Source organism: Heloderma suspectum, chromosome 6, assembly GCF_057233095.1.
Source record: "Heloderma suspectum isolate Gila_16-S chromosome 6, 16-S_ref, whole genome shotgun sequence".
In the NCBI taxonomy this organism is placed as follows: Eukaryota; Metazoa; Chordata; class Lepidosauria; order Squamata; family Helodermatidae; genus Heloderma; species Heloderma suspectum.
Genome location: NC_139463.1, coordinates 27,340,472 through 27,363,648, shown reverse-complemented (window position 1 = coordinate 27,363,648; position 23,177 = coordinate 27,340,472). Strand labels below are relative to the sequence as shown.

The 23,177-nt window shown below is 48.1% G+C and overlaps 2 protein-coding genes across 2 annotated transcripts in view; both read left to right on the top strand.

Moving 5' to 3' along the window:
• The first annotated feature begins 210 nt into the window (after positions 1-210).
• On the top strand, positions 211-17,137 carry DUSP26 (dual specificity phosphatase 26). The gene is made up of 4 exons (XM_084808173.1): positions 211-297; positions 12,403-12,688; positions 15,182-15,396; positions 16,485-17,137. The coding sequence occupies exons 2-4, from the start codon at positions 12,507-12,509 to the stop codon at positions 16,682-16,684; spliced, it is 597 nt and encodes a 198-aa protein (XP_084664299.1). The 5' UTR covers positions 211-297; positions 12,403-12,506; the 3' UTR covers positions 16,685-17,137.
• Positions 17,138-20,333: 3,196 nt separating this feature from the next.
• RNF122 (ring finger protein 122) overlaps positions 20,334-23,177 on the top strand; it is a 54,497-nt gene continuing 51,653 nt past the window's right edge. The window contains exon 1 of the mRNA XM_084808172.1: positions 20,334-20,777. The gene's annotated coding sequence lies outside the window, so the exon portion shown is untranslated. The remainder of the gene's footprint in view (positions 20,778-23,177) is intronic.

The window sequence follows — 23,177 nt, the reverse complement described above, 5'->3', positions numbered from 1 at the left end:
TGTCATGGCGTGCCTGTCCACACGTGCCTCCGTCAGACTGGCTATCTCCCTCTGGCTCCTTTCCTCTCCTCACCCATTCACTGTCTCTGATAGGAAACAAATCTGCCCCTGGACATGCCAGGGCTTAAAATAGATGTTGAGACAGCAGCCTTTTCCCCCTCCTTCAGTAGCAACAGCGTCAGTAGCAGCAGCAGCAGCAGCAGCAGCAGCAAAGAGAAGTGGGAGAGAAGGAGATGGCGGACTAGATTTGACACAACCTTCCTCTCCTGGATGCGGAAAATCACAGCCTTGACAAAGGTAAAGGAATACGGCCAGCTGTCTGTCTGTCTGTCTGTCTCCCTCTCTCTCTCTTTGTGTGCATCCCTCACCCGACAACAAGCGGGTGGCCTTGGCTCTGCTCCTGCAAGGTGTCAGCAAACTGAAGCTGAGATCTGCCTTCCTTCTGAGAATCTGCCATGAGAAGCCGACAAGCTATTCTGTGTCATGCGTGCGTGTCTCGGTGTCTGGTGGGTGTCTGTGGCAGAACTTTGGCAGAACGGGGGCTTGGTTGGGGGCGGGTGGGAGAGCGGTCTGACTGAGTGTGTGACCTGAAAGCAACTGTGGTATTTACCCCCCTACTGACTAACTTCATCCCAAGTGCATGGGGAATGGATTTATTTTTATTTTAAAGGGAGCCTGATGCATCACTTGTTTGATATGCACAGGGGTGGGGCTTCTGCAGGTCACGTTTTTTTCAGGAGACATCCCTGATCTTGAAGAAATAGTCTCTCATCCCTAAATATCCCCGCCTCACCAAACTTAATGGACAGCTTTTCCTTCCAGACATGTCGGAGCGCCATAGGGCTCCTTATTTTTGAAATATCGGTTGGACCGAACGCCAGCACAATGCACCCAGCGGATGGAGAGCATTGGGTTGAGACCTGAAGGGGGCTGTCAAGAAATCGACCTCACCTTTAGGTTAAGCAGGGTACCTTGGGCAAGCTCCAAATTCAGTCTTGTTTTTCTGCCTCTGGAAAGTGGGAACAGCCATGGCCTCCCATGCGCAGCTGGGAGAGGGGTGTCAAGAAATTGGCCCAGAAGGGGGTGTCAAGAAATCAACCTCACCTTCAGGTTAAGTAGGGTACCTTGGGCAAGCTCCAAACTCAGCCTTGTTTTTCTGCCTCTGGAAAGTGGGAACAGCCATGGCCTCCCATGTGCAGCTGTTGCGAGGAGGGATAAAATAAGGCAGTCATGTTGTGTGTTGTGTACATGAAGCCCTGCGCAAAAGATTAATAGCAACAAGAGATTTGCACAGGAAAGGAACATGGCTCCTTCTTTTGCTTGTGTAATGAGGCTGGAGGAGTGGAAAGCGAGTCAGGCAAAACAACAAGCAGGAACAAAGAGGCACTTTTCTCTCTGCTAGTGCTCCACTGGGAACTTTAAAAGAGGAATGCATTGTGCACGACCTCATGCAGGACACAAGGGGCCCTTGCATCTATCATGACATGGGCTGGCTTAGGGCACGCAATGGGGTACATAGAATCAAAGCTGCATTCTGGAAGGGTCTCCCTAAATGCTCAGTTCTCTCTGTGCTAAATGGGCATCCCTTGCCAATCTTTTTGAAATGAAATGGTCTTGCTGCCAAAGACACAGGCCAAATGAGGGCTGTTATAATGTGGTTAACCTATGAAGCAGAACGTTCTTATGAACTCACTGGATGGCCTTTGACAAGCTCTCTCCGTCTCAGCATCACTGTAGAGATAATGGTACTGGCCTACCTTACAGGGTTGTTTATATTGATTATGGCCAAGTAATGTATGTAAAGCTCTTTGAACTATACCACTGTATGCATGTGCTGAAAGTGGGGACCTGATTAAGAGGGTCCTGTGTGTTTAAGGTCTGTGCCATGGGAATGGCCGTAAGCTTATTCCTTTTGGGTTGCCATTATTGAAGAAACTGTACCACATGATTTGTTTGTGAATTTAAAACAAATATTTTATTGAAATAGGAAGACTGATCTTAAGGGTGTTACTTGGACATGAATCAAACTTGGTCCAAATGGGCTCAACTGCTGTTGCGCATGCGTGCAACTCCAGCTGCAGTCTAATGCTAATCTATACTGTATTGCTTTTGTGGCAGTGAAGCCTCTGACATCAGCCCTTTTCATGCATTGTACACATGTAGGGCTATCCTGGAGGAAAAGGCTGTTAATGGCTTCTAGTCTTGATAGATATGTGCTACCTCCAGTACCAGAGGCAGTGAGCCTATGTACACCAGTTGCTGGGAAACATGGGTGGGAGGGTGCTGTTGCGCTCATGCCCTGCTTGTGGGTTCCTGGTCAACAGCTGGTTGACCACTTCGTAAACAGAATGCTGGACTGGATGGACCCTTGGTTTGATCCAGCAGGGCTCTTCTTATGTTCTTATCCCACATAGAAGGAAGGGTGGGACCATGTTATTGGTCCCACTCCCGATGTCACACACACAGACACACACACACCCCTCAATATCCAATTATTCAGCTATTTCATGTATTTTATTTATTTATTTCATTGCTATACCGCCCAATAGCTGAAGCTCTCTGGGCAGTTCACAAAAATTAAAACCACAAAGCACAGCACAAAACAATATAAAATATGAAAGCTTAAAACCACAATATAACAATACAACCAGAATAAAAACTAGCAACAGTGCAGAGATTTAAAGTGCAGTTTTAAAACACCAGAGCTAAAAGACTAAGAAATGCTAAAATGCTAAAATACTAAAATACTGGGAGAATAAAAAGGACTTCACCTGGCACCAGAAGAAGTACAACGTAGGTGCCAGGTGAACCTTTCTAGGGAGCTCAGCCAGGGTGCCACAGCAGAAAAGGCCCTCCTCCTGGTAGTGACCTGCCTCACTTCCTTTGGCGGGGGCTCATGGAGAAGGACTGCTGAGGATGATCTTAGGGTCCAGGCAGGCACATATGGGAGGAAGTGATCTTTCAGGTCAGGATGTTTGCAGACATCCACGTTCAACATGCAGACACTGGGAGGATAGAGCTAGCAGAGGATGGAATCAATGCCAGGGCAGGGCCAGCAGTGCAGTCCTGTGCCACCTTCTATGCACGATGGCCCTGCTCACGGATAATGCGCGAAAAAGGCTACTTGATTGGCTGAGCTAGTTTGACAGCTGGCAATATTGTTCATGCACTCGCAGTCATTTGCAGCCTGTCTTCTTTGGGATTGGGAGAACTTTGCACAGCTGTTGGCAAGGTCTTTACACTGTGGCCTGCTACCAGTGAGCACGTTACCTTCACTCCCACCCCCTGCCGCCCCTAACATTTTGCTTCTTCAGCTGACTTAACTATAAAAGAGAAAAAGAATATTGTAGAACATTGGGTTTTATTTGTAAACCACTGGAATATGAATCTCCAACATAAGGCACAGCCTTTGTTTTCTTTGTTATTCTGCATGGCTTTGTATATTTTGCATATATATAAAATTCTTTCTAGATAGAAAGAATCTGTTGATGTTCCAAACACTTTGGGACAATTTTGGGCATCTCTACACCAGCCTAAAATCCTGCATTTAAATGGGGCTTTCTGCTTCCGTTCTAAATGAAGGATCACAACGACTCCCTTTTTCATGTGCTTCCTTTCCCCTCTCTCCTTTCCCCCTGCTTCTCCTCGTATCTGAGTCTTCCATATCTTTCATTGATCTCGCTCTTCTTCTTGCTGCTTTTCCTCTTTTCACGGAGGGAACTCAAGAGGAACACAACAGGGTAATTTGATAGCTCATTATCTGTGATCTATTTAAAATTGAACAAAGAGCACTTAATACAGGAGATGCCTTGGAGGGTCATGGCATCATGTCAAGAGCCCGCAAACTTCCATGAAGGAGCAATCTCAATCGCAGAATAAAAGCTCCATGTGAAGAAAGCCTTTATCGCATTGTTGAACTAAATAAACATTCCAGGTCTTTTATTGTTTTCTGCTATGATTTCTTCTTCTTCTTCTTCTTCTTCTTCTTGTTGTTGTTTTCCTAGTGAATTGGTGCAACAGCCCTTTTTCTGAATCTGGCATAAAGCAAAGCATGTAAGGGACCCATAACAAAACATGCCAGTGTTTCCCCAGTAGGGATGTATGAAAAATTCATTTCTGTTCATTTTTTATCGGGATTTATGCAGTTCATACCTTCCAGACCAAACACGGTCGAAGTCTGTAGATTTCCAAGCTTGGAATATGAATCATGGACCAAAACAAATGTGTTTGACAGCATGTGTGCATTTGAAAAATGTGCATGAAAAAAACATTAACTTTTGAAAAATGCACACAAATACTCTTTAATCAATGGGAGAAGAATGTGTACATTTCAAAGATGTGCACAACTGATGCATACATTTGGAGAAATATGCATGTAAATATGCCTGGATTGTCATGTGTAAGAAAAAAAAACAAATCTTATGATCTGATACAGACTCGACTCAAAACAAGCTTCAGTATGAAATTCAGAAGACTTTGGAGAGCTCAGGTTTTACTGATTCTGACATCTCTAATCCCCAGCCTCCAACCAGAGGACAGTTTGGTATAGGCACTTCGTACTGGTGTTCAGGGCTCACAGAATGGTGTGGGAAGGAGGCTTCGAGATGGGGGAAGGAGGAAAAGACCACTTTTTTTCTTTCCCATCCTGCTGAAATCTTTCCTCCACTGTGCTATATAGTTCTAAAAGGCTCAGCTTTCAGGCTGGCTGTCAGCCCCAAACCATAATGCTTTTTTGCTATATAGCAAGAAAGTAATGTGGTTTCCTTTTTGCCTTTCCTCCTCCTGAAACTCTTAGTATTGTGATGGGAGGAGAGGGTTTGTAACACTCACAGCATTCATCCCACTGCCCCCCTCCTGTAGAGTATAAACCAGGGCTGAGCAACCTGCAGCCCTCAACCTAATTTCAAAAGCCCTATGTGAGCAAGCAGTTCAAACTTCTGGCAAGAGCAAGCTGTCTCTTTCCCTGCAGCCCACTGGGCGGGGGGGGGGGAGAGAGAGAGAGAGGAGGAGGAGGGGAAGGAGAAGGAGGAGGAGAAGAAGGCATAAAAAGAAGGGGGAGAGAAAGAAAGCGGGAAGGCATAAAATGACAGGGAGAGAGCTGGATATAGGTTTTGGAGGGTCCTTGGGAAGACATCCTCCTTGGGCCCTCATTTCTCACTGCCATTGTCACCAGGCTGAGATAGCTCCTCCGCCTCCTCCTTCTCATCATTGCTGCCACTTGCTGGCTTGACAGGAAGAGAGCCAGTGAGCAAGCAGGCTGTGGCATCCTCCCTCTCACCACCGTTGTCATCTGGGCCAGAGTGAGAGGCAGGTGAAAGAGCAGGTTGCATAGGTGAAGAGGTGGAACAACTCCAGGGTGCTCCTGGCAGGGAGCCCCTGCTGGATTATGGGCCCCCGGCAGGTACCCAACCACGCCTACCCTTGACGCCAGCTCTAGAGAAAGAAAAGGGTGTGGTAGAAGGAGGGAAAGAAAAAGGGTATCCCAACCCACATTTGACTCCAGGCCCAATTGCTTGGTGGCTTCAGCCTTACCCACCACCAGCATGTGCCTACCCCATAGATTATCCCTGAGGGAATGAGGGCCTCAATAGAAAAAAGGTCGTCCACCAGCCCTGCTGTAAACTGTCAGGGGCTCAAGCAAAACACACACACACATACACACACACACTTTTTTAAAATGCCCTGCTTCACAATCTGGTAGCAGCCACTGAGCATGCTCAGTCATCACTGAGCTGTTCTGTATTTGTTTGTGTTTAATCCACAAACTAGTATACGTCTACATAGCTAGGGAGTACGTAGAAAGCACCGTCCTGTCTGAGCATGGCCTCACTTTGCTTCCAGACTCATGGGTTAAAGTTCAGCTATTACAGTGAGAGAGCTAAATTCTAAAGAGCCAGTGTGGTGTCGTGGTTAAAGTGTTGGACTGGGACTTGGGAGACATGGGTTCTAGTCCCCACTCACTGGGAAATGAGGCTTATTGGGTGACTTTGGGCCAGTCGCAGACTCCCAGCCTAATCTAATTTACAGGGTTGTTGTGAGGATAAAATGGAGAGGAGGATTATGTATGCCGCTTTGGGTTACTTGGAGGAAAAAAGGCGGGATAATAATGCAAATTATTATTATTATTATCATTAATTAATACATGCATACATGAATACATAAATGGCTCAGTTGACCATAGTCTAAATTCACTGATGCGAGGGGGTTCAGAAGCAATTATTCATCTCCGGATGATTCAGTAGAGAGGGGGTTGTCAGTGTATGCGTATAATTGTCAACAGGAGCTGATACCCCTTGCATTGGTAAGTTCAGGCTTTTCTTCCATTGTGTTGCTGCGAATTTTTCCCTGTGCCAAACCCAACAGCAAAGAAACCTACTCTTGATATCCAACTCATGTCAGCATCACAGTGAAAAAGGACCATAGATCGGTGCAGCTCAGTTCAGTAGCAATGGGGGCGGGGAGCAAGGTAGGGTGCCACTTGTGAATTGCCAGAAAAGAAGACATGCACTACCCCAAAAAAGAGGACAAAAGAGGACACTGATTTGCATAACACTTGTATGTTTGTTGTTTATTCGTTCAGTCGCTTCCGACTCTTCATGACTTCATGGACCAGCCCACGCCAGAGCTTCTTGTCAGCCGTCACCACCCCCAGCTCCCCCAAGGTCGAGTCCGTCACCTCCAGAATATCACCCATCCATCTTGCCCTTGGTCGGCCCCTCTTCCTTTTGCCTTCCACTTTCCCTAGCATCAGCATCGTCTCCAGGGTGTCCTGTCTTCTCATGATGTGGCCAAAGTACTTCAGTTTTGCCTTTAATATCCTTCCCCCAAGTGAGCAGTCTGGCTTTATTTCCTGGAGTATGGACTGGTTGGATCTTCTTGCAGTCCAAGGCACTCTCAGCATTTTCCTCCAGCACCACAGTTCAAAAGCATCTATCTTCCTTCGCTCAGCCTTCCTTATGGTCCAGCTCTCGCAGCCATAGGTGACTACGGGGAATACCATTGCTAATGGATATGTATAGATGCAAATTTAGAAATTATTGTTATAATTGAAATAGCAATGCAGCACATCTCATCCTAGTGGGGAAGACCATGCCCAGGTGACCTGTGTGCCTCGTTCAGTCTTCCATCCCGGTGCTGTTGATGGGAAACTTCCTTCTGGTGGTTCTTTATCCTGAAAGTGGACTTGGACTGGGCTGCCCTTCAAATGGAGGATGCCTTCAAAACAGAGGGCAACCCTCTGGCAGCCTTTCAAATAGGGGACTATCCTCTGAAGAGCACACATGGCCACCCTTCCTGAGGGCCAACCTCTTGGGAGGGGGGGTTCACCACCTGAGACAGAGGTTCAGTGACCTGAACGGTAGGGCCAGCCTTGGCTCAGTGGTAGAGCACATGGTTTGCATGCAGAAGGTCACAAGTTCAATCTCTGACATAACCAGTTAAATGAGTCAGGTAGCAAGTGGTTAAGACACTCAGTGAAGAGCAGAGATAGCACACTGACAACCAAGGTCCGCATAGTGAAAGCAATGGTATTCCCCGTAGTAACCTATGGCTGCGAGAGCTGGACCATAAGGAAGGCTGAGCGAAGGAAGATAGATGCTTTTGAACTGTGGTGCTGGAGGAAAATTCTGAGAGTGCCTTGGACTGCAAGAAGATCAAACCAGTCCATACCCCAGGAAATAAAGCCAGACTGCTCACTTGAGGGAATGATATGAAAGGCAAAACTGAAGTACTTTGGCCACATCATGAGAAGACAGGATACCCTGGAGAAGATGCTGATGGAAAGTGGAAGGCAAAAGGTAGAGGGGTCGACCAAGGGCAAGATGGATGGATGATATTCTGGAGGTGACGGACTCGACCTTGGGGGAGCTGGGGGTGGTGACGGCTGACAGGAAGCTCTGGCGTGGGCTGGTCCATGAAGTCACGAAGAGTCGGAAGCGACTGACCGAATAAACAACAAAAGCATGTGGTGGGAAAGACCTCTGCTGAAGACACCAGAGAGCTGCTGCCAATCAGAATAGGCAACGGTGGGCTTGATGAACGAATGGTCTGACCTGCTGTTAAGGATGTACAGATTTTGTTAAACCTGTTCCATCTGTTTTGATGATTATCAATCATCTTTCGTGCCACCGCCCACTCATTGACAGAATCGGACAATTTTTTGTACAGGAATTTGTTCATCTCCAAATGCGCACTTGCACTAATGTGCATTAGTACATTAGTAGAAGTGTGCATGACCAGACGTGTGCACCTGCACAAGTGCACATTAGCACAAGTGCACACTTGTGCAAATCCCTCCAAATAAAAAACTGGTTTGCACATCTGCAGAATCTCTGCAACTCGGAAAAAGCCAGTCTACTGCAGAATCCACAGGTCAAATTCACAAAAATCCAAGCTCATTTGGATCGCTTGCAGATTCCTCTGTAAGGCAGCTTTCTGTGTTCCTGACCTAAACAACTTCTGCAAAGCTGCAGTTGTGATACTCAAACCCTCCAAGAACAGGTTACTACCCATGCCAGCATCTCTAACCTTTTTCCATTGCTAGAAGTGGATTATGCCAGCAGTTCCCCTTGACATGATTGTGATAGAGGAATGGAGCTGGGAAGTGGCATGCTTGAATCCCTCCCAAAATTCAGAAAAGAAGCTCCTGGCAACTGCAGAGAACACTAGGCAGCAGGAGGGGCAGGCAGAGAATTGGATCGATTGTCACAAACAATGACAGTCTGGCACACGTTCTAAAAGGAGAGATACCAGAGCTCCCTAATGTCCTGCTCTATGGAGGTTCAGTTGTGGTTACTAAGTGGCCAGAGAACAGAACACTGCACGTTCTCAAGGGATCTCCTTTCTTTATGATGACTTCATACATTCCAAGACATAGGAAACAGATTCTGTCCTGTGGCCCTGGTGAGTTCTGGCACAAACTATACCTCAGATGTCCCTGGGAGGAAAGCAAAACCACTCATCCCCCCTTGATTCTGAGAACGTGGAAAGACAACCTGCTTATTCTGGAAACTGCCTTATACCAGGTCACATGGTTTGTCCATGTAGCCCAGAATTGTCTACTGTGACTGATAGAAGCTTTTCAGGGTCTCCAGCAGAGGACTTCCCCTGCTACCAGAGTTGCCAGGGATTGAACCTGTGACCTTCTGCCTGCAAAATATGCACTCTTCCCACAGAGCTATGTTTCCTGCCCAAATATAGCAAAAGAGGGCCCAAGGGGGGGGTCCTCTCCTTTGCCCCCTGGAATGTAATAGGGTCCCTTAACATCTTCTTTGTGCCCTCCTACTGAGAAATCAGAGCTGCATCCTAAAGCAGGGGTGCAGAACCTCAGACCTGGGGGCCAAATCTAGCCCTCTGGGACTCCCCAGAGGCCACGCCCCCTCCCCCCGGCCTCACACCTATTTCCCCCAGCCACCGATCGTTTGGCAGTTTCCTGGCTTTTAGGAAGAGTTTTCCTCATCCTGAAATGCTTCTCGTAAGGCTTAGCTACTGGCATTAAGAGCATTAAAAGCTGAAATATGCCGGTGTTTTGACCACGCCCCTGCTGCCTGTGGCCCTTTCAATCCTGCCCACCATTGGAAAGTGGCCCCCAAGAGCTTCACTAAAATGGAATCCAGCCTTCTGGCTGAAAGAGGTTCAATACCCCTGCCCTAAAGGCAGCGAGAGGGCCGGGGTGGAGGGGGGGGGACTCTTTCTTCTCCCTGGCATGTAATGGGGTCAGTGCCAGAGGGGAAATATCTTGATTTTCTTTGTCTCCCCAGGTTCCTGGGTCTTTGTCCAAAGCGCCTAGCACCTGCCAGCCTTTCTCATTACTATGCTAGCCTTGGCAGCCCCTGAGCTGGCAAAACAATGTTTTTGAAAGAAAGCAGCAGCTGTGCTCCTCAGCCATCCAAAGCCACGAAAAAGCAGCCCACCTTCTCTCCTTTGCGCATGTTAATCTGTTAAAACACATGCAAAACGTTTGAATGCCTGTTGATTCGCAGGGAAGTGGGGGTTAGGGTCGGGGGGGGGGGTTGTTAGTTTCTTTGAACAGGAAACAGATTTACATTTTGTCCTAGGAGACTAGCAATCCGGCGTGGAGTAAATCTCAGCCCTCACCCCGCAAAAGAAGCAAGCAAGCAGACTGAAAGACAGTGGACTCAGCGGGTTCCTGACTGTATTTCTCTGGGCTTAATGATCAGCCATCCCAGCAGTTGTGTTTACACGGCTACCAAGCCCAAGATGTCTGCGGACCTTACAGGTCTTTTTCGTGATCAGGCCAAACAGTGTACAATCCAGCTGTCCAATTAATCAGGGATAGTTCCTATTTTCTGATCCCTGTCCCTGATAAACCCCTGTGCCTATTTTAGCCTTCTTTTCTATTTTTTGAGAATGCCTTCAGCAAACGTGCTAAGATGAGTGTCTAGGCTTGTCTTTCTTCAAGGTTCAGAGCACCCAGGAAGGGAATGCACCTTGTCTGTCATGCCTGTGCATGCGAATACAAGCACATGGACACAAAGATAGGTAGGGCAGCCACTCATCCATCATCCCAAAAGAGGACAAAAGAAAGCATAGATTTGCATATATATTTTTGAGAGGATATAAGCAACTGTGTGTCATATCTAGTTTGGCCCCTAGGAGGCATTAATTTGCCTTTTTTGTGGTTGTTGTTTTCTTTTTCTTTTTTGGCCACACCACATCTCACTCTCAAAATGCTAGTGTATTTAGAACTTTAAAATTCACCCGTCTTCTTAAAGATGTCCTGTGATTTGATTTGCCAATAAGACAGACTGATTTTGCTAGCCAAATAGATACTCTTAGCAGCTAAGCACAACACTTAGCATCAGGTACCAATTCAGTACATATATCTGTATGTTATGGGGGATAGGAGGATTTTATATGATGCCATGTGGTCGAAATGTACACTGGATGAAAGGCTGGATTGCTTAAACAGCTATTAAAAGAAACGGTGTCATCTGTCAAACCAAGTGAGGTCACCAGCAGGAATAGATGCTAAAGGATTATTGTTCCCTACCCCTTTTCCTCGCATCCAAATCTGAGGGCAAGGCCTCCCACTTTATCAGGGAATGCTGGTGATTCTGATTTCATTGAGTCTGTGCATTAAAACAAGATAAAGGGCAGTGGAGGATGGTGGCTCCAATTTTGGTGGAGCTGTAAATCCATTCTGGGTTTCAATCAGAACCAACCAGAACTCTAAAGGAACTATCCAAGGTATTGAGCAAATTATGGAGATAGAGCTCCTTTAAAGTTCTGGCTGGTTCTAACTGAAACCCAGAACTCTGCAAATCACTCCCTCTGACAGTTTCCAGCAGAATAACCACATTAGTTTGTTGCAAAGAACAAGAACAGCGAATCTTGTGGCTCCTTAAAGACTAACCCATTTCATTGTGGCAGAAGCTTTTGTGCAAAAGGTACAGTCTGTGACAACTGTCAGCTTTAATCATGAGCTTGGGTGGTGAGTGCTGAGAGGACTGGAGCTGAAACGAGGCCACTGAGAAACAAGAAGGAAGCAGCAGCATGGTCAGGGGAACCCCAAAGCTTGTTGAAATAGGGCACAGTGCCAAGGCATGGTCTGAAAGCACATGAGGCAGCCACCTTGCTGAAGCTAAGCAGGTCTGGGTCTGGTCAGTGCTTGGAGGGGAGACCACCTGGGAACCACATGTAGCCGCCTTGAGTTCCACAGTGGAAGAAAGGTGGGATATAAATGTAATAAATAACTAAATGGGAAAACCCTAAGAGGTCAAGCATGACTAACCCTCAAAAATTGCAGGTGAAATAGCCACAGGATGTTGAGGGTCAGCTGGAAAAGAAAAGATAAAGCCTGGGGGGACAGGGGGCAAATGAAATGGCCTGCTGGAGATTAGCATGACTGGATGGATGGATGGATGGATGGATGGATGGATGGAGAATCTCAGACCAAGAGCCAAATCCAGCCCTTCAAGATTGCCCAGATGGTGACGCCCTTTCCCCTGACCACTTGGTGGTTTTCCAGCTTTTGTGCAATCCCGCCCTTGCTCCCTGTCCCTTCTGAAATGGCTCTCCTAAAGCTTAGTTACTGGCAGTAAGTGCTTTATGCCAAAATATGCTGCTATTTTTGTCCCAGCACCTTTGGCCACCCCCTTTCACCTTTGGCTCCACCCACCACTGGAATGCAGCCCCCGAGAACTTCTCCAAAATGTAATTCAGCCCTCAGGCTGAAAGCGGTTCAACACCCTTGCTCTAACCCTTCACTCACCCCACTCAGTACCCTGGACCTCAAGTGGACTCCTTCTTGGTTCTGCCTGCCTTCTTCTCATCGTTTACAGGATCAGGATGGAGGCACTGAAGGCAGAGGCTGCAGGAGCTGCCCATGGGATCCCAGGCTCTGATGTGGCTTCACTGATACCATCTCTGCTTCTCTTTCAGCTTAGAAACTGACCGTGGGTGGTGGTCACAGCAGAAACACTGTCCCGGCCCCAGCTCAGCCCCCTCCAGAGGACCGGGATGCGACGGGGGGCTGTGCTGCACCAATGGCCTTCATGTCCCGGTTCTCCCGGAATGCCTCATCCCGGGCTCCCGTCCAGAAGACCCATGACGACACCATCAGCCACCCCATCCTCAGCATCTTTGAGCTGGAGAGGCTGCTGTACACAGGGAAGACAGCCTGCAACCATGCTGATGAAGTCTGGCCAGGGCTCTACCTGGGCGATCAGTACGTGCAAGCCCAGATGTCATTGTCGTTGTTGTTGTTGTTGTTGTTGTTGTTGTCATTTATTGCGTTTCTATACCGCCCCACAGCTGAAGCTCTCTGGGCAGTTTACAGAAGTTAAAACCTTAAATACAATATAAAAAGTGTAAAAGGCATTTACATAAAAGCACACAGACAATATGCATAAGCAACATATAGCTAAAAACAACTTTGAACTGTCACTCATAACTAAGGACACTTCCAGGACCTATTAAAACTCATGCTGGAGTCCAAGCCCTATCACTGCAGCATGGGGAAGGTGGTTAGGAATACAGGGCAGCAGCATTGAAGCCATGGGGGCAGGGGGGCATTCAGGATTGGGGTCATAGTGCATAGCCGGGGTGTTGGACCTCTTTCAGCCTGAGGGCCAAATCCCATTTTGGAGAAACTCTTGGGGGCTGCATCGTGGTTGTGGGCAGGGCTGAAGACAAGAGGGGTAGAGCTGAAAATACCAAGGATGCCAGCATATTGTAGTTTACAGCTCTTCCTGCCAGTAACCATGCCTTAGGAGAGGCATTTTCACCTTTTAGAACGGGGAAAGAACTGCACAGAAACTGGGAAGCCAGTTGGGGGAAAGGGGGCAGAGCCTTTTGGGGCAACCCAGGGGCCAAATTGGTCCCCGGGCCTGAGATTCTGTACCTGTAATCTAACCCTTTCCCCCTGTTCTGCAGTCCTGTCCCTCAGCCCCCTCCAACAAGCTCCTATGTACTGCAAGAAGGAATTTTCTATTGGCACCAATGGGGGAAGATTTGTGGGGTGGTTGGGTCTGTGGCATAGGAGGAAAGGGCTGAAACATTTCCCATAGTTCCAACCCAGATCAGGACTCCCACAGTTGTTATTTAAGTAAAAATATTCAACAGACATGTTAAATTGTAGCACAGTAGATAACCATGCAATCTTGGGCATGTCTACTCCAAAGAAAGTCCCACTGAGCTCAATGGGGCTTACTCCCAGGTAAATAGGTATAGGATTGCTGCCTAAAAGATTGAGCTACCTGGCTCAAATCTCACCACTGCCATGATCTCGCCAGGTGGCTTTAGGCAAGCCACTCTCTCTCAGCCTCAGTTCCCAGCATCTGCAATATGGGGGATAAAATGCTGGCGTAACTTACAGGGCTGTTGTAATGGTTACAGCTATAAATATGTGAATGCCTTTGAACACTTGAAAAGTGCCCCTCAGATGTTTTTGACTACAACCCCCATTATCCCTGACCATTGGCCATGCTGGCTGTGGCTGGTAGGAGATATAGTCCAAAACATCTGAGGGGCACCAGGCTGCCTATCCCTGAATGAATTATACAAATATTAAGCATTATTATTATTATTATTATTATTATTATTATTGATGGTGTCTCAGGGGTCTTCGCCTTTAGAAGCACAACTCATTAGAAAGGAGGACCAAAGTATAATGGAGGTCCAAAAGGACAAGGGAAAGCCCAGCTGCCAGCAATGAATATGGTAGCATGCGGTGGTGAAGTGCAGGAGCTCATCATGATTCAGGACAGATAAAAGGAAGGACAGCGCATAATTAGGTGGCGCACAGTTAAACTATGGACTTTGGTACAACAAGACATAGTGATGGCCACCAATTTGGAGGGTTTTAAAAGGGGGTTGGAGAAATTCCTGGAGGAGAAGGCTATCAATGGCTACTAGTCCTGATGGCTCTATGCTACCTCCAGTATCAGAGGCAGTATACTTATGTACACCAGTCGCTGGGGAACATGGGTGGGAGGGTGCTGTTGCACTTGTGTCGTACTTGTGGGTTTCCCATGGGCAGCTGGTTGGCCACTGTGTGAACAGAATGGCCAGCCCTTGGTCTGATCCAGCCTGGCTCTTATGTTTTTATGACAGTCCCCATAGACCCCAAGGGGAGTCCAATCATGCAGGCAGCTGTGCAGATCCATATCAACAAACCAGTTCTAGAGGTGTTCATCTCCACCAGGAGCAGGTCTTTTGTAATGCTAAAGGGTCTTGATTGCCCATTCAGGACCAAGCCCCCCCCCCCCCAAATACAATACATTGTTGCTCGGAAAATTCATTTCTCTCCAGCTACTGTCAGGATTTCAGCTAAGCTCAACGTGACGACTACGCCACCGATAACACGACACCCACATACCCTTCAAACCAATGGAACCTGGTGGCTCCGATGTCAGTGGGGCTGTGACCCCACTCTGGGTTTCGGCCAGAACCAGCCAGAGCTCTAAAGGAGCCATCCACGGTGCTGAACCCAATCCCCCAAAATAGGTTTGGCACCTTGGGTAGCTCCTTTAGAGTTCTGACTGAAACCCAGAGCGGATTCACAGCCCCACTGACATCGGCATCACCAAAGTCCACTGGCTCAACCTGAATTGCCGAAGGCACAGTAATGCTAACCAGCAAACGTTCTTGGAAGAGGCAAGCCTGAGATGGGGGTGGAAACATGGCTGTGTAATGGAACGTCCTCCTCTCCCCCATGCAGAGATATGGCAGCCAACCGCCGTGAGCTGGCACGCCTGAACATCACCCACATTCTCAATGCTTCACACAGCAAGTGGCGGGGAGGTGCTGATTACTATGAAGGCACCGGCATCTGCTACCTGGGCATTGAGGCACACGACTCGCCCACCTTCGACATGAGCCCCTACTTTGAGCCAGCAGCTGACTTTATCCATAAGGCGCTGAGCAGGAGTGGAGGTGAGTCTGTGGCAGGAGGTGGTGGGGTGGCTGAACTCTGTCCACAAAATAGGCTCAGCACCTTGGATAGCTCCCTTAGAGTTCTGGCTGGTTCTGACTGAAAGCCAGAATGGATGCACAGCCGCACCGAAATCAGAGTCATCAGCCTCTACTGCCATGATGTATAGAAGCTCCAAAGAGAGATGTAACATGAAAGTGTGAAATCACTCTCCTCCTCACTACTCGAAAATGTTTTCTTGTATTAGCGTACTTTAAGCTGCCTTGCGCATATTGTCAGAGCCACCAGCTTCCACTACGTCATGGCATGCTCAGCTGTGTGTGCGCACAGGTTCTCCATAGCTCTCTGTGAAGCTCTGACCACCAGAAGGCAGCAATGCTTGAACACCAAAATACACTTTTGGGCCCCAGATCAGCATCTGCAGAATACGGGCCAAAACAGATGTGTCAATGGGTTTTTGATTTTTACTCTAGAGCTGGGGGCCTGATCCAGATGAGGACCCTAGTGTGGGAGATCGTGGGTCTTTAACACTTTCCTCCCCACTCCAGTGTGGGTCCAAACTAGATTGGGGAACCCTGCCTGCTATTTCTATTGCAAAATAGTGATCCATAAAGCAAATGAATAACTATTCTGCAATAGAAATTGCAGGTGTGGGGCCCAGAATCCAGATTGAGCCCACAGTAGGAGGAAGGGTTAAAGTCTCTCTACCCCTCATGCTAGGGTCCCAATCTGGATCAGACCCCCCTATGCCTACTCTAGAGTAAAACATGATATTTTTTTAAAGACACCGCTGCTACCTGTGTCTAAAATTATGTCTGTTTTGGTGCTAAGAGTGGCTCCTAAGAATACAGCCTTCGTCTCGGACATGATGACATGGTCAGCGTCTAGGTGCCCTGTATCAAATGAAAATGGGGTGCTAAGGTTGGGTGGTGCATTTCAGGGGCTGCTCTTTGTGGAGGCATTTAGAGCGGCCTTCTGTAAGAGACCTTTGGAGAGGTACACACACCATCTCCTAAATTACTGGAGCCAAAAGACCTCGACTAACATTCAGTGTAGACCTCTTCTGAAATCTCCTTGCTTCTTCCCACAGGGAGGATCCTTGTTCACTGTGCTGTGGGGGTGAGCAGATCAGCCACCCTGGTCCTCGCCTACCTCATGATTTACCACCACTTGACTTTGGTGGAGGCCATAAAAACCGTCAAGGATCACCGGGGCATCATCCCCAACAGGGGTTTCCTGCACCAGTTGGCTGCCCTGGACAACTCCCTCAGGCTGAAGCAGAAACCATGAGATCCTAGGGAAACATCGCTGGAGCCAATTCTACTGGCAGGCCTGAGGCATTTCTGGGCCATCTTTCAGGCTCTGGTATCCCTGAGCTCCCACAGTTCCTGCCCTGCAGAAGCCCAACTATAAAGCTCCAATGGCCTACAAGGCCTTTCATGTTCTCAAGTTAGCTTCAAGTGTCAGCTGGAGGAAAGCAAGCTCCTGTTTCCTGAGAGGAAGAGAGGGTTATTGTTGTTTTCCCTCCCTCCTTGCTGACTTCTTGAAGCCATAATACTGGGTTCTCCTAGATGACAAGTCCCAGCCTTAGACTGAGGGAGCTTTAAGCTGCCTTGATGCCCTTGGAGTCATGTGTGATGTGGCCTATAGAGTCCTATTTGCTTGTATAGCCTTTGTTGAAGAACTTGGGTAGTCCCCATTGTATTTGAGCAGTGAGAATAAAGTCCTGCAGAAACTACATGCATCAGAGCATCTTTACTTTTTCTTTAGCCAGACTGGGCAGTTATGGGGCAGGGGATGAACAGAGTTGGTTGCTGCTAGAAGAGCCCAGGTACTGCTGCATCTGGGGTGGAAAGGAGAACATGGTGTGCAAGGTACATATGAGAAATTTGTTCAGTTCATTTTTTTATCAGCATTTAGCCAATTGGCGCCTCCCAGAACTGAACGCAGGCCTGAACACAATCTGCAGTTGAAGTCTGTATGTTTCTGAGCTTACGATGCAATTTGTGCAGCAACGAAAAGGGTACATTTTTAAATACACGTGGAAAAAGGTGTACATTTCAAAAATGCATACAAAGACATTTGAATCAATGGGGAAAATGCATACATTTCAAAAGTGTGCACAACTGATGCGTACATGGGAGGGGAATTGCATAAAAATATGCACAAAGAAAAAAAACAACCCAAAGCTCACAATCTGATATGGACACTAGTCAGAACAAGCTTTGGGATGGAAACTGGAGAACCTCATCAAGGAACCTGAATTTTGCTGATTCACACATCCCTGAACATGGCGGGTGTAGCCTTGATCCAATCAGCTTTCTGCATTTTGTGCTTCTTCCATCAGCTGAAGGTAAGTGAGGAGGAGTTGGACAGGAAGACTGAGTTTTGTTTGGCGTTTTTGAAATTAGAAGCTCACACAGAAAGTGAGGGCACATTACAGACGTCATTGAGAATGACAGAGGCAGGGTGCAATCCTATTCACATAGGCGGCCATCTCCGAACTTGGAGGCAACCACCTATCCAGTGCAGGGCAGGAGAAGCACGGAGGGGATTGTTCCCTCCGCACTCTCCCTGCCCTGCATTTTCTGCTAGACAGCCGATTTTGGCTGTCTAGCCATGGGGGGGGGGGGCAAGCAGGGAAGGAAGCTGCTGTACGAGACACATTGGATGTGTCATACGGGCATTTCCGCCCTCCCCACCCCAAAATGCCCTCAGACATTGGGAACGCCCCTTTTTGGCCGCGCCATGCTCCTTTTGTGAGCACAGAGGATGGGGCTGTTCCGCGCTACCTCCAAGGCAGCGCAAAAGTGGGGGGTGGTTGGTTCTCTGGGAAATGACCTCGTAGCATGGGCTCTGAGGTCGGTTCCCAGAAAATAAGATATCCTATGGCTGTCTAGCCACTGTCTAGCGGCCATAGGATTGCTCCCACAGTCTCTCTAAATAGGATCATTTCTTCAGCTCCAGTACAAGCTTTAAAAATGATTCTACAATGCTGAGATGGACTGGGAACATCCACCGATGGAGAGCACTAGCATCAGAAACACACCTCCAGGCCAAAATCCAGGCACAGCTTGCCAATATTTTTTTTAAATGCATTTTATCCTGTTTATCCCCAGCCATTTAGGGCAAGCCCTCACAGGTGGCTTATAATAAAAATGTTAAAAGTAATACAACAATGGTGCATCTATCATGTACATCTATTGTGCAAACCATGTGAAAGCCAGATGTACACTGTGGGTGAAGACAAACATACAGTACCCCTCCAAGGTTGGTCATGCATCCTACTTTACACAGGACAATCCTCTTTATTCCAAGGGTTGTCCCCACATCCCAGTCCAAGCCCAGCTTAAAGATAAGGACTCATAAGAAGGTAGCGCAGGTCCTGGACTTCATACATCAACAGTTAGTACCTGGAATGCCAGCTGAGCAAATGCACCGTTCACCTTGTTGCAGTCTTCCCCACTATGATGAGATGTATTGTATTTCTGTTTGAATTATAGAAGTTATTTCTAAATTTGCACAGTGGTGTGGTGGAGCCAGGGCTCACAGGGTCACAGCACCAACATAAGAACCTAAGAAGAGCCCTGCTGGATCAGGCCAAGGGTCCATCTAGTCGAGCATTCTGTTCACACAGTGGCCAACCAGCTGCCGACGGGAAACCCACAAGCAGGAAATGAGAGCAACAGCACCCTCCCACTTATGTTCCCCAGCAACTAATGTACATAGGCATACTGGCTCTGATACTGGAGGTAGCATATAGCCATCAAGACTAGTAGCCATTGATAGCCTTCTCATCCAGCAATTTGTCTACTCCTCCCCTTTAAAAGCCATCCAAACTGGTGGCCATCACTATGTCTTATGGAAGTGAATTCCATAGTTTAACTATGTGTGAGAAGTCCTTCTTTTATCTGTCCTGAATCTCACACCAATCAGCTTCATGGAATGACCCCAGGTTCTAGTATTGGGGGGAATGTCACTTCTTTTATTAGCAGACATGTGCCACCCCACCCCTCAAAATTCCCTATTCCCTCTGAGCTTTAGCTGGAATCCCAAAGTAGCTGGGGGGGGGAGAATAATTTTTCCCAGCAACAATATATTGTTCCTTGTTGTCATTTAAAGTATTTTGAAGTGGCTGGGTGCTGAATGGGCAATTAAGACCCATTCACTTTACAAAAGACTAGCTCCTAGCAGATGAAAACTCCTAGAAGTGGTTTGTTGATATGGATCATCAACACAGCTGCCTGCCATTTTGGACTCTCCTTGCAGGAGTGGCTATCCAGACTGTCATGATGCGTGCCTGCACGTCAAAATTTATCACTGCGCCACTGAATTGGCATCTATCCTTATAAATTAGCACATGCACATTTTATGCAGACTGCTGCCCCTTTTTTGTCAATGCATAAGTGCGCAGTCTACCCATCCCCTCCCGCAACTACTTCTCTTTTTACATTACATCTGTCTTCACTCCAAGACCAAGAAAACAGAACTCGCTCATATTAACTAGAAGCCTCTCATTGTCCATCTTGGGAGAGCACAGAGGATCACAGCCATGCAGGGCTCATGCAGGGGTGTTGTTTGTATGAAATGGCACATCATACTCGACCGCTACAATTTCTTTGGCCTAATGGGGCAAACAGTAGCCAGAGCGGATGCCACAGCTTGGGATAATAGTGCAGGAGGAAACGTCTTTTACCCACAAAAAAAAAAGAGAAAAAAAGCCCTCCCCCAGTGCAGTGGTAACTCTCCAGATCAGGATCCAGGAGATGTTTTTAGCCTTTAAAAAAAAACAACTGTGGAAGATCAGTCCCATTGGAATGTCAAGTTTGGTAGCTTCACATGTGAAAATGCCAGGTCTAAATAAAGTGGGTCCAGGCTGTGATATTTCAGAACAGACACCAGGTGGCAGCAGAATCTCCAGAGGTGATCATAGCTGTGTAGTCAGAGGTAAGAGTGAGAAGAAGCAGCTCTCTTCTATTAGGGCTGTGCACCGCTTTGGCCTGAAGCCTAAGCTCCGAGTCGAAGCGGGCTGCTTCGGGCTGCTTCAGGCCACTGCTGAGGCGAATCGGAGGGGACACGAAGCAGCCTTAAGCAAGTTGGGGCTCTCCGAAGCGCTTCAGTGCACTTTGGAGATTCGGCAACCCAGCCCAGCCATGCCGCACCTCCAGCTCCTTGCCTGAGCCCTCAGGACACATGCCGGCTCTTGTTGCAGGAAGTCACCATTCTTAAAATGGCAACTTCCTATATTTCCACAATGACAACAGCGATGGCAGTGGCAGAGGCGACGATGGTGATGATGGTAGCGGAGGTGGTGGCACCGGCAGTGACGACAGTGACTCCTCCTCCCCAGAATGTGATGGCTGCCGGCATCCCGAGGACCCAGGTAAGGAGCTGGGGGCTTGCGCAGGACAGCAGGGGCATCAGGGGGCGAAGCAGGATTCAGCCATCCAAATCCCACTTCAGTTTTGGGGCCGAAGTGAATTGGGAGGCCCCCAAATCAGCCCGAAGCAAATCGGACCTGTCTCGGAAGCCCCGAAGCAGCCTCCAAGTCCGATCAGGGGGGTCCATGCAGGACCCTATCTTCTATCTTTCCTCCCTTAGATCAACGTTCCCCAACCTGGTGCCCTGCTGATGTGTTTGAATGATAACTCCCATTACCTCCCAGCCAGCATGCCCAATGGTAATCTTGGCTGAGGACAATGGGACTTGTTGTCCAAAACATTTGGAGGACACAAGGTTGGGGGCAGCTGCCATAGATGGTAGGGACAGGAGGTTTGGATGCAAGGCAGGAGAACGTCTGGCTTTGTCCTGTGCTCTGGGATGGGGGGTATATAATAGGAATAACCTCTCTCCCTACCAGTGCAAAGCAGTGCATCTCAGAGCTTCTGGGAATGACAAAAAGAGGCTGCCAAGACTGGGACCGCTGTTTGAGCTCCTCGAGTGACCCAGTGTAATTTCAGCTTAGGGTAGCCTCTTATGCATAGCCAAATGAAGAAGAAGAGGAAACACGTCACCAAAAAGAGGCCAGAAGAGGACACAGATTGGCATAACATTTGCATAGGCTTATTTACGTGGTTAGATGCCCATTTAGAAGAAATATATACTATCACGTAAATAGAAATACAAGACATCTCACCATGGTGGGTGAAGACTGATTCGGGGGCCTGTGCACCTGCTCAGTCTGCTGCCCAGCTGCTGCACATCTGTAGAGGCCCTGCTCCTCCCTTACAATGGTTCTTGATCTTTAAAGCAGGCTTGAACTGCATCACCCTTCAAAGCAAGCAGGGGTGAGGAACCTCAGGTCCATGGGCCAAATTCAGCCCTCCTTTCCCTGGGGATTACTTTCTCCCAACCACAGATCATTTGGTGTTTTCCTGGTTTTTGCAAGTGTGTGTTTTTTTCCCCTCCATTCGAAATGGTTGAAATGCCTCTCCTAAGGCTTAGTCCCTGGCAGGAAGAGCTTTAAGCTACAACAGGCTGGCATTTTTGGCATTTTGGCCCTTGGCCACGCCAACTGCTGGGATGCAGTCCCCAGGAGCATCTCCAAAACTAAATTCGCTCTTCAGGCTGAAAGAGGTTTCCAACCCCTGAGAGAGAGGACTTGTCCTCTGAGAGTCCTTCGAAGGAGAGTAAAGTAGGATACATAGCTACCCTACCTCTTCCACTCAATTCCATTTTCGAACTGCCTCAGGGCTATCAACACGCTGCTTGGAACAACAGCTTAGCTGTTTTAAAGCTCAAGGAAAGGGGAGCTAGGGGGGAGAGAAACGAAAGCTTCACTTGCCAACTTGTAAAACTGTAAGTAACCCCCACACACCCGCAAAAGCCAAACAATGTTCATTCCCCCGACCCAAAAGTCTCCAATATTTTCCCCCACATACATACACACAACCACACAAACACACGCACATGCACACAGCTGACAAGTTGGAGAAGGCCATGCAAAAGGAGAGAGAGCTTTCCTCTGCCCTGGCAATAGTCCCTGCCTCACTGAGAATGGGTTCTTCTTCTAGGTGAGTCACAACCAGTTGTACAGGCCTGGTTGAGTAACAGGAAAAGTCATTTCCGTGAATATAGGTAGTCACAAGAGGGCACTGTGGCACCAAGACAGAGGAAATCACGCAGAGTTTGCTGAAACCAAAGGCAGCCAGGTGGAGCTGAGCTACAAATTATATGCAAACTCCTGGAACCAAAGGTGCATGCAGAGATTGTTCAAGTAAGCAGTTCACCTACCTGTTCAGAGTTGCTCTGAAGCTGTTGCCTACCAGCAGCTGGTAAAATCTCCCAGCCTTCTAGGAAAGGGGTAGGCAAGCTGGTGCCCTGCAGATGTTTTGGTCTATAGCTCCCCTGAGCCCCAGACAACCTGGCCAATGGGCAGGGAATATGGTAGCTGTAGTCCAACCCATCTGGAGGGCACCAGCTTGCCTCAACTTTCCCGAGCTGGTGCCCTCCAGATGTGTTGGACTACAGCTACCATCATCTGCAGCCAACATGGCAGGGCCATGCTGGCTGTGGATGATGGGGGTTATAGTACCACAGACGTTAGGGCCATGCTGGCTGAGGACAATGGGAGGTGTAGCCCAACGTATTGCATGGCCATGCTGGTGGAGGATGATAGGAGTCATAGTTCCACAGATTGCAGGGCTGTGCTGGCTGAGGATGATGGGTGGTGTAGTCCAACACATCCGAACGACACTGGTTAGGGAAAGGCTGCTTTAGTTTTTCCACAGCTGTTCCAGCTGAAATCTTGTCTCCCTCGCGATGTATCTCTCCCACTCCTGCC